Source organism: Chaetodon trifascialis, chromosome 17 (assembly GCF_039877785.1).
Source record: "Chaetodon trifascialis isolate fChaTrf1 chromosome 17, fChaTrf1.hap1, whole genome shotgun sequence".
Taxonomy (NCBI): Eukaryota; Metazoa; Chordata; class Actinopteri; order Chaetodontiformes; family Chaetodontidae; genus Chaetodon; species Chaetodon trifascialis.
This window is the reverse complement of record NC_092072.1, coordinates 2,602,133-2,612,225: the sequence shown is the minus strand read 5'-3', so window position 1 is coordinate 2,612,225 and position 10,093 is coordinate 2,602,133. Positions and strand designations below refer to the sequence as shown.

Below are 10,093 nucleotides of genomic sequence, written 5' to 3'. Positions count from 1 at the left end.
TTGATGAAATCTCAGATGGAACAAATTGTAACGTGAACTTTTCTCTTAGGGAAGTTTTATAACTGTTCAGGAACAGAGACCACGCCCCGAACAAGTTCATTCATGTCCCCTTCATCCTCTCATCCCTCACCCCTCATCCATTCACCTCTCCTTCATCACCTGTGCTCTTAAACCTTTAGAAATCCATATTTTGTTGTCGTGGCCTTTGTTAGTGAAATGTCATTATCAGCTGTTGTAAACATTAAGAGTCCATGACGTCATTCTGTAGTTTCCACCTGTCTGTGTACCTGTGAGGATGTGATGTGGAGGCGGCAGGCTGGGCAAACAGATGCTTTAATGGCAGTCGCAGATAGAAATCCTTCTGCTGTCTTCAGGCAGGGATCCCATCTGACAGCTCCGTGTCTAAATGTGGAAAAACGGGTCAAATGAGAACACAACAGCAGGAGGGCGGCTGGAAACTGGCTCCCCTGCTGCTAACCTGGGCCTCCAACACACGTGGCTGTCAGGTCTGGCACTGTTCAGGGTCTGAATCTTCTCCTGGTCCTACAGGGTGGGGCTTTCTGAGGGGTAACAGAGGAGAAGCTATTCTGCAAGTTAAGTTTCACAGTTTTCACAGTATTCTGTTTTCAGAGATGTTGTGTTACCGAACGATCTGCAAATCGCAGCATTCCAGTCGCTACTTTCCAAGACTTTGCACAAAAACAGATTTTGAACTTGTATTGAAGCTCATTTCTGTTCCGTCCATTTATCCTGGAGACACAGCGAGTCCAAGCCAACATGCCGGTGAGTTTATCTTTCTTGTGTTTTATCTGTCGACTTCGTCCAAACAAGTCTGCAGTGTGCACGATGATGTTAGCGATCGTTAGCCTGCCATGATGGCGGGTGGAGATCGAGGCCAGAAGTATCTGCACATGCATGAATTCACAAATCCTAAATGAAGGCAAAGGTGTAGAGTCACATCTAAGCCATTCTTTAATGTAAAATACTTCTAAATATGTAGTTTTGATGAACAGGTATGAGTTCTTAATGGTTTCATCAAAGCCAGGAGACCTTTAGCGAACAAAACACGGAAACCAGTCGGCCATGACTCATTTGTACCCCTCCTGTTATGAAGGGGAGGCGATGAAGACGAGGAGTTGAGTTCCATTTTTCAGGTCTCCTTGACAATCAAGATATGGATCAAGCACAGCGGGGTGAAATTCAAAAGTAGGTGGGAGTGCCTGATATTTTAAATGTGTCTCTGCGGGGGGCTGATTGGGCGGGGGTGATGGCTGAGGCAGGTGCAGACGTTTGAGCTTTCTACTTTCTGGATTTGGGTCACAGATTTTTGTTATGAGGATATTTAATGTAAAAAAATGTCTGATGTGAATGCAAATGTTTCAACCTTTGTACATTTTGTTCTGAATTATCTGCTCTGTCATTCATGAAGTGGATCAGTTCTGGAAATGCTGGTGAAAATCAGACAGACGCCAGCGTGTGGAAATCTACATGCATCGTGGATGTTGTTCTCTCAGTGTTATCAATGACAAACAGCCTTATAATCAGTGCCAATTATTACATTCACAAGCGACACAGCAGCACAGTAAGTGATTCAAACGAGCTCCACCTTCACCAGCTGCAATATTAAAGTGATTTACACAGTCATAATTCATCAATCTAATATATTTCTGATTTTGAAATCAAGCATTTTTCTGTGTTGTGTGACTCAAATTCACATTTGGGATCAGGATGAGCCAAGCCTTTTTTTTTTGATGGACTGGTGTTGGTTACTAAAAGCCACAACCTTTCATAAAGCTGGCAAAACTCTCCTTTGCATGCGTGCATCATGCAGGGTAAAGCAGTGGTTCTGGGATTGCATGCAGCATCATGAATATGTACCTAATTCCTTCACTGGGCGCAGGCTGTGATGCTCTCTGTCAGCTTCCTGCAAAGACGACAGAGGCAGAAGAAATGAGACTACCAGGAAAGAACAGAGGCAGCGTGAAGAATGAGTGCGAAGAAGAGAACAGACAGGCAGAACAAGACAGCCTTTACAGGTTTAATAAGGAACAGTGAGGGAGACGGAGCTACGACGGAAAGTCAATATGGATCAGACGGCTGCCAGGGGAACGGCGGAGTTAAGAAGTCTGTGTGTGTGTGGTTATACACAGGAGGAGAGCCTGAGTAATAAAGACAGACGGAGAGGAAATCAATGCTCAGGCCAGAAAGACAAACATTTAGAAATGAAGTGCAGTCCCGCTCCGCAGCGACAGTAAAAGCCAGTCAGCCAGAACTTCCACTGACATTCACAGTCCAGTCACACAGCGGCGGACTCCACGAGGCCGAGGAGGCCGAGGAGGCGCGACGCTCAGACGCTGCTCACTCCTTTAAATGCTAACAACAGTTAAAGTCTGCCTGCTGCGAAGAGGGGATGACATTTGCATGACTTCCTGTTAGGGTATCAGTTTGAGGACGTGGCTCACACGGAGGCCAAAAACCTGAACACAAACATAATCTTTTCTCCTCCTTAAACATGCCTGTAAGCGCGGTGTGTAACAACAGCTGCAGCTACACTGAAATACTCCTGAAATCAGCCTCCACTCTGCTCGTCGCTCGGCGTTTATCTGATCCCTGATCAGCCGTAGAATTTCTCTCGCTCGTGTTCGTGCCAGCTCATGGATAGCTGCTAGCTTGCCTGCTAACTCCTGGAGTGTGTGAGTGTTTTTGGCCTTTTTGGAACAGCTTTGGCTGCATTAGCACCACCCACTGGGCTGGACTAGAGCTAACCCTGCTCTGCATGTGAGACCAGGCAGGTACAGTCATATGTGTGGCTGTAAGCTGAAGCGTATAAAACAGCATCTGGATTTAATTCCTGTGTCCGTTCATGCTCTTCTCACCTGCCCAGTTGGCACCTTTATGAGTTTGGTCCTCCTGCACACCTGATTCCTATCAGCTAATCAGCCCTGTGGGCTGCTCAGCTCACCCTTACTGGCTCATCAGGGTGGACAAAACAGATGCCGAACAGGGATCTGTGCTTGGATCCGCCTCCTCTGATCAGAGGAGTCTGTTCCTGTCGCTGAAATGAAAAGTGCAGCTGTGAGCTGCAGACGGTGTTACGTCATTCTCAAGTTTGAGGAGAACTTGCAGACTTTGTAATTAGAGTCAGGCCAGTTATCTGAAATCACAAAGGGATTATAAGGTTGCCCAAAATAAAATTGGACCAGAGAATTTCAGCAACAGCTCTATTTGCTCTTAAAGCCCTGAACGTCTGAGGTGCACCCGCACAGGTGCGCTCTGTTATTTGGGCTGAATAGACTTTTTCTCAGGAACATCCAGGTGCGAAAAAAACACGCTTGATTGACATCTCTCTAAATATCTTGTAGGATTTGCTGCACATCGTATGTGAGGCAGGACGAGTGATTCTTACCTCAGATTATCTGCAGCCAAGACTAATGAAGAGGTCCAATCAGCTTAAGCAAAAACACCTGCAGCACCTTTCGTCACGCATCCTGCTGGATTTTACTGTAAGCACATTGTTAATCCACAGTTCCTCACAAATGCATTGTGTTAGTCAGAAAAGCACTTTGAATGCATTTACAACTCTATTAGAGACTCGTGTTAGTTTTCTAGTCAAGTTTGAAACATCTAACTGTTCAGATTTGGGAGAAATATCTGCAATGAAACATCCACAGAAGTTTCAAATGACACAAACTCAAGCTTCAACACTTCTAAACCTTTTCCAAACATACATGCACCAGTTTTCAGATCCTCTTTTATGATGTTTCAAACCTGGAAAACAAACTAAAGCACCAGGAGAAAGGCGACGTGCTGGAGGAACGCTGTAAAACGCTGTACAAAATAATCAGAGATTTAAGAAAGCCCAACAGGACGTTAAACCAGCCTTCATCTCCTCAACTAATAACCTGAATAACAAGGATCAGGTCATATAATATGACATGTACCACCTGCAGTCACAATCACTGCACTTTATACATAAACGACGTGAGATGAGACGCTTTCTCATAAAAAACACGATTCAGTATCTCTTAATATTCCACATACATACAACCTCTAATGTGTTATGCAAAGTCTGACTCACGCTTTAATAATGCACCGCGGAGCATCTCCTCTTCAAACCTCGGACTGTTGCATAAGCGCCGGTATCAACATATGCAAATATTGTTTGTTGAACTAATCAATCAGTGACTCATGTTGTAACCTATATTTTCTCGAAACACTTTGCCTGTGCTCAGAGGGGAAGTCACATGACTAAAAATCCCATTTAAACTATTGAAATGACTCACTATCAAGCAAAGTTCTCACTTCCTGCTCTCATGTGTACGAAAGCAGCGGTTTGAGTAATTAGTGGGTAAAAATAAACGTGGAACAGCGTTTGAACGTCTCTAATGAAGAGCAGCACTGTGACCCTGATGCATTTCTCGACGTGATTAAGCCATGTAGTTAATGCAGATTAGCAAAATGAATCAATTTAATCTTAATTACTGACAGGGAAATTAATTGAATGGGTCAAAAGTAAAATATGTCCCACGATGCATTTTGTCAAGCATGCGGTGTGAATGAGCAGTGCTGTTATAAGACAAGGAGATAACCACTTAGATGTGATTTTATTATATTTCTTTAAGCATTTTAAATTTGCACGTAAAGCTTCCATCTCGTATTTTACCCAAGAAGTTGAAAGTGAATGATTTTGTGCACCCCCCAAGCTTTCTGAACACCGACTGAAGTGTGTTAAATGAGCAAAATATGAACAAAATAATGAAATCGGAGGCTGGAACCAGGCAAGCTTTATTGGTTTAAAACTTAACAAAACACCGCTGGCAGATAAAAACCACAGTCCTGCACGTAGCACATCTGCAGGAACGATGGAAACAAACTCTATTTCACCTCACATGAATAATATGGTCGGTTTTTGAGTATTTTGGTATCGAGTCAGTGGACTCAAACATGTATGACCATGTAAACTTCTCTACCTTTTAGAATGTAAACTCGTCTTGGGTAGACTGCGTACAGTGTGTTCAGTATGAATATTTACACCTTTATCACAGTTTGAAGAAACATCTGCATCGAACAAAGGAAGTAAACACTTCAGAAAACGTTCACTGCATCAGAGATCTGCTTCTCTGCTGTGACGTCTGCAGAAAACACTGATTCATTGATGTCAGAAGTCAGCTACATAAATATATCTGCGTGTGTGTGTGTGTGTGCTCACTACACAGCATGAATGCTCAGCTTTGGCAATTGAAATAAACATCAGCAAAAGCTCTCATACTCAGCTGCTAAATGATTCCCTATTTAATCTCCACATAGCAAATATTCATAAAAGACGCTAACACCGCAGTTAATTTGCTACACTGTTTTTCATTAACAGTACATCAGCTTGTAAGCTTCACATTTACCCCCAGAGGTCTAAAAATGGCTACAAACGACGCCCTGTGCCGGGCACGGTTTTCAATATGCTACAAAACAAGCTGTAAGTCTTTAAGTTTGTCGCTTTAAGTCGCTGTGCAACATGAGAGCGTCGATGGGAATCAAACTGAAAACCTCCGCTTGTCAGCCGCCTTTTTGTCTGTGTGTTAAAGTACGTGGACGGCCCTGATTGTTTTGTCACTTTCAGGATCAAGAGTGGAGCCTGAACTCGATCCGCTGACGATGGCCCCACGGTACGGTCAAAAACTCAGGAGTACGTGGAGTTTGATTAAAACTACTCGACCCTTCAGCTGCTCGCTGCGCCGTGAGCAAATCACATGACTTTCTGCGTGACGTTAAACATAAAGGCGGGTCAGAAGTGGAGTGTCTTATATTTGGTTTTTCCAAAATTGCATTGGACAACATTTCTTATATTAATCTTCCTTCTTCTCACCAGACAAAGAATCTCTCAACCCTGAAACAAATATTATCAGGACGTTTCTGGACAAGATGTAGAATTTTACTCTGATTAATGAATGCTAAGCTAACTCCAAACCTGATTCCAAAGAAGTCCACCCATCCATTGTCTATACTCACAACTAAGGACAATTTCAGTCACCAATTAACCCAATGAGCATGTTTTTGGTCTGTGGGAGGAAGCCGGAGTACCCGGAGAGAACCCACGCATGCACGGGAAGAACATGCAAACTTCACACAGAAAGACCCCGCCTGACCCGGGGATCGAACTGGTGACCTTCTTGCTGTGAGGCACGCGCACTACCTGCTGCTCCACCGTGCCACCCTCCAAAGAAGTCTGGACTTGTGAATAAAACCAGAATCAACCAGTTTAACAAAGTGTCTCTGAGCTCATGTGTTCATCTCCTTCATCCTTCATGTGTTCACAAAGTGGTGAACTCGCTCCATCCTCTATGAGCGACTGAGCCTTTCCAGGACGCCTCTTTCAAACCCAGTCATGATCCTCTCACCTGTTACCAATCAGCCTGTTCACCTGTGGAATGATCAAACAGGTGTATCTTTCCCAGTCTGTGAAACGTGTTGCTGCGTCAGATTCACAATAAGCAGATATTTACAGAAATCAATGAAGCTGATGAGCTCAGACATTAAATATATTGACTTTGGCCTGTTTTCATGTCATAAAGGATCAGCAAGTTATCACATTCTGCTTTATTTATGCTTTAAACAGCGTCCTGACTTTTTTTGGAATTGGTTTGTGCATTAATAATCAAAGAGCTGCAGGTAAATTGGACTGAAACGCCGTCTTTCACGCTGCACTCGGGTTTTCAGTTTGCTTCCCACGTGAGCTCGTGTTCACCAAAGTGCCACGTCTGTACATCTACTCTCTGTATAAACCTTCTGCTTAAGTAAAACCAGGAAGAATTCGATTCCGCTTCAAACCTGTCAACTCAGGAAGCACATCGTCGTTCAGATAAAACAAAACAAGCACTTTACTTTTGGGAATTCCTACAAACCGTGAGAGATAACATCGGCGTCGCCATCCTCTGACATTACTGTCACGTGTGCTGCAGTCAGTCAGGTCCTGAGCTGTAGAGTCAGCAGGTACGTCGAGCTTGTTTTCTAACTGAATGGATCCAAATGGAATCCAAAGTGAACCTGGCTTTAAGAGGTCTGCTTACTCACATCTGCACGCTTCATTATGTACACGTATATCTCACTTCCACTGCTACAGTGTGGAAACTCCGAGGCGGCCGTTTTGATTGGACGACCCTGTGGAAGCAGGCGGTCCCCGTTCGGTCAGTGCCGCAGAAGCTTTCCCGCCGCGCTGGAAAAAGTCTCTCCGCCGCGTCTCCAAACGTCAAACATTCATTCCCAAAGCTTCTCCCTCAGAATACAAACAGCTTAGAAAACCCCGAACACCTAAAACACACTGCAGTATTTACACCTCGTGATAGTCGTACAGGATTACGTTTTTCTAACGTCTGTTTCAGCGAGAACGAAGTTTTATACAGCTGAAATATAAATCTATGCATGTACAGTTTCCCTCTGACTGTGGGTAACAGCTGTGGTTGTGGCTCATGGTACACGGGCAAAGGTTAGAAGCAATACTGATTATTAATACTGTGGATATTATTTATCAAACGTGTCTTCATGGACAGGGCTGGGAGGTAACCGACTTCTAGTTGCTAATTAAACCATTAGGTTACAGTTTTGAGGGCTGGGAAACTTGGTTTTCTCACCTCAAACTCAATAAATACACAAATGAAATGAATTTGAACATATTCTCTTTGCTAAAATCTTCCCTGACAAGCCTTATCTTTCTGAGGAGACTTCAGAATTTAAACACTGTGTTTGTATGTTTGCACAGAATTCATTTTCTTAGTCAAGAAGAAATCTGCTGACACCGAATATGCTCATGTTATAAGAGGCTTTTTAGGCTCGGTAACGGATGTGCCGCTCGGTGTTCAGAGCGTCAAATGATTGGCGTTCCTGTCATTTAAGCCTGTGTTGTGCAGAAAGGTGTTTCAGCATGCAGCGAACCTGCAGGAGCACACAGTCTGCAGGTGAGTCGGACCAAATCCAGACAACCGGTCATGTTTGTAGCTTCAGATTGTGACTCTGTGTTTCAGTGTCGTCGTATTAATTTATCTCTCAGAGCATCTTTAAACAGAATCAGATTTAGATTTAGACTGAATCTCACTGCAGAAGAGCACTTCTTTAAAACACCACATTACCAGCAGGTTACTTCTAAAGGCGTTTCAGCATCTGTTTAGAAAGAAACGACCTTCCCAGCCGTGTCCAGAATGACGGAGAGATGAGGGATTGTTTGCTCGAGTCTTTTCCCAGAGGAGCAGGAGTCCTCAGTCCCTGCTTGCTGAAAGGATGACACGTTTATCTGGACGTAGCTTTTTGTTCTTTTTGTGAATGGACGGCGTTTTGGGAATGATTCAGCTTCCTGTTAGCCGCGCGGCTTCGCGCTGTCGCCTGTGTATCACGGCCCGATGATGAATGTACCCGTCAGAAACCCCACAAACGTCTTGTTGCTGCTAATCATCGTATCCCTCGCTCCTCCCCTCCCCCGTTCCCTCCCGGCGTGTCGAAACTTTTGTTGAGTGTCTGTCTTCGTCTCGGGCTCGACATCAGCAGTGAGTCATCCCTCCGCCCACCTGCCTCTCCTCCCTTCTTTTCTTTTCTCCTCTCCTCTTTTTGATCTCCTTAAACCTCCTTCATCCACTCTGCTGCGTCCCTCCTCCCACACACATCCAGGATACATGATTTGTGTTTGTGTGTTTGTGATTGTGTGTGTGTGTGTGTGTGTGTGTGTGTGTGTGTGTGTGTGTGTGTGTGTGTGTGTGTGTGTGTGTGTGTGTGTGTGTGCGTGAGAAAGCTGTAACGGAGCCAATCTAATCCCCCCAGTTGTGTTTCCCCTCCCCTCCCCATGTGTAGCCTAGCACGGCGAGGCGCTCATTCGCATGTGTGTGTGGTAGCGGGGAGGAGGCACAGCGGAGGGCGGCGCCGCCATGGGCAGGGACTGTGGCGGGGGCCCGCTCGGGTGAGGGTGAGGGTGAGGGTGGGCATGGGCTGCTCTGGGGAGGGTGGAGGTGGCGGCCAGGTGGAGGGGGTGCGGGTAAGAGGAGGAGGTGGAGGAGGAGGAGGCCGGCTGGAGCTGGTAGCTGGCAGCTGACGAAGGCCCAGAGGAGGAGGGCGTCGGCTGGGAGCTGCTGCCCCCCTTGGGCGGCGGCTGCGGCGGCGTCTGGTTGAGCTGGATGGAGATGTCGGACGACACTTCGGAGGCGCTGCGGCCCCGCTGCGGTGGAGGCCAGGAGTCCGGATGCAGGAACTGGCCGCTGTAGTCGCTGCAGTCGGACATGCGGGGGCGGTAGAGGGCGGGGTGAGGCCTGTAGAGCTCCTCCTCAGCGTAACGCTTCATGAAGAGGTAGACGGACATGACTCCTGCACCCTGAGACACAGAGACAGTACTGCAACGTCACACACAGAGCGTCAACACGCAGTAAAGTTAGTGTACTAGAGGAAAGTCAGTACAAGTATACTTTTACTTTTTGAGGTCCTATTTCAGTACTTATAGTACTTATAAAAAGTTTACTTTATTACTTTATTGTAAGTGTATCAAATTGTACTTAAGTGTACTTTTAAAGTGTACCTAATTACAAATATTTTTACAGTAATAAAGTGTACTTATGCATGTACTTTTACATCCTTTTCTTACACACCATTAGCACGCTTAATTAAAGAGTAATTTAATTTCACATCATTTGAAGTATATTTCCAACACAGTGGTGATATAATACAACTGTACTGCAAGTTTTGAAGCCTGATTTTCACTGGTGTACTTCAGTACACTTAAAGTTGTGAAACTTATTCAGTATTTTAAAGTGGTACTCAAGGACTACTGGAGTATACTTGAAGGCCACAAAAATAGCACAAAGTGTACTTAGTAGGATCTTTAAAAAGTGTAACTGAAGTATATTAATTGAAGTATTATATTGTTGCAGTTTTGGAGATTCCTCCGCTCTTTGTTCTTCTGTCTGTTTGTTGTTTAGCAGGAACAAACAGTTCAGAGTTTGTTATTTTCACGACGACTAACTGCAGCCCGTCTCATAACCTGGACTCCTCTCCACACGCTGTGCAGACGCGGTGCAGACACGGTGCAGACGCGGTGCAGACGCGGTGCAGACGCGGTGCAGACGCA

The 10,093-nt window shown here is 45.1% G+C and overlaps 1 protein-coding gene across 1 annotated transcript in view; it reads right to left on the bottom strand.

The window, feature by feature from the left end:
* Positions 1–4,767: 4,767 nt before the first annotated feature.
* Positions 4,768–10,093, bottom strand: part of cacng7a (calcium channel, voltage-dependent, gamma subunit 7a) — a 32,877-nt gene continuing 27,551 nt past the window's right edge. Inside the window, exon 6 of the mRNA XM_070984711.1 lies at positions 4,768–9,343. Within this exon, the coding sequence (XP_070840812.1) occupies positions 8,831–9,343 (513 nt within the window). The 3' untranslated portion in view covers positions 4,768–8,830. The remainder of the gene's footprint in view (positions 9,344–10,093) is intronic.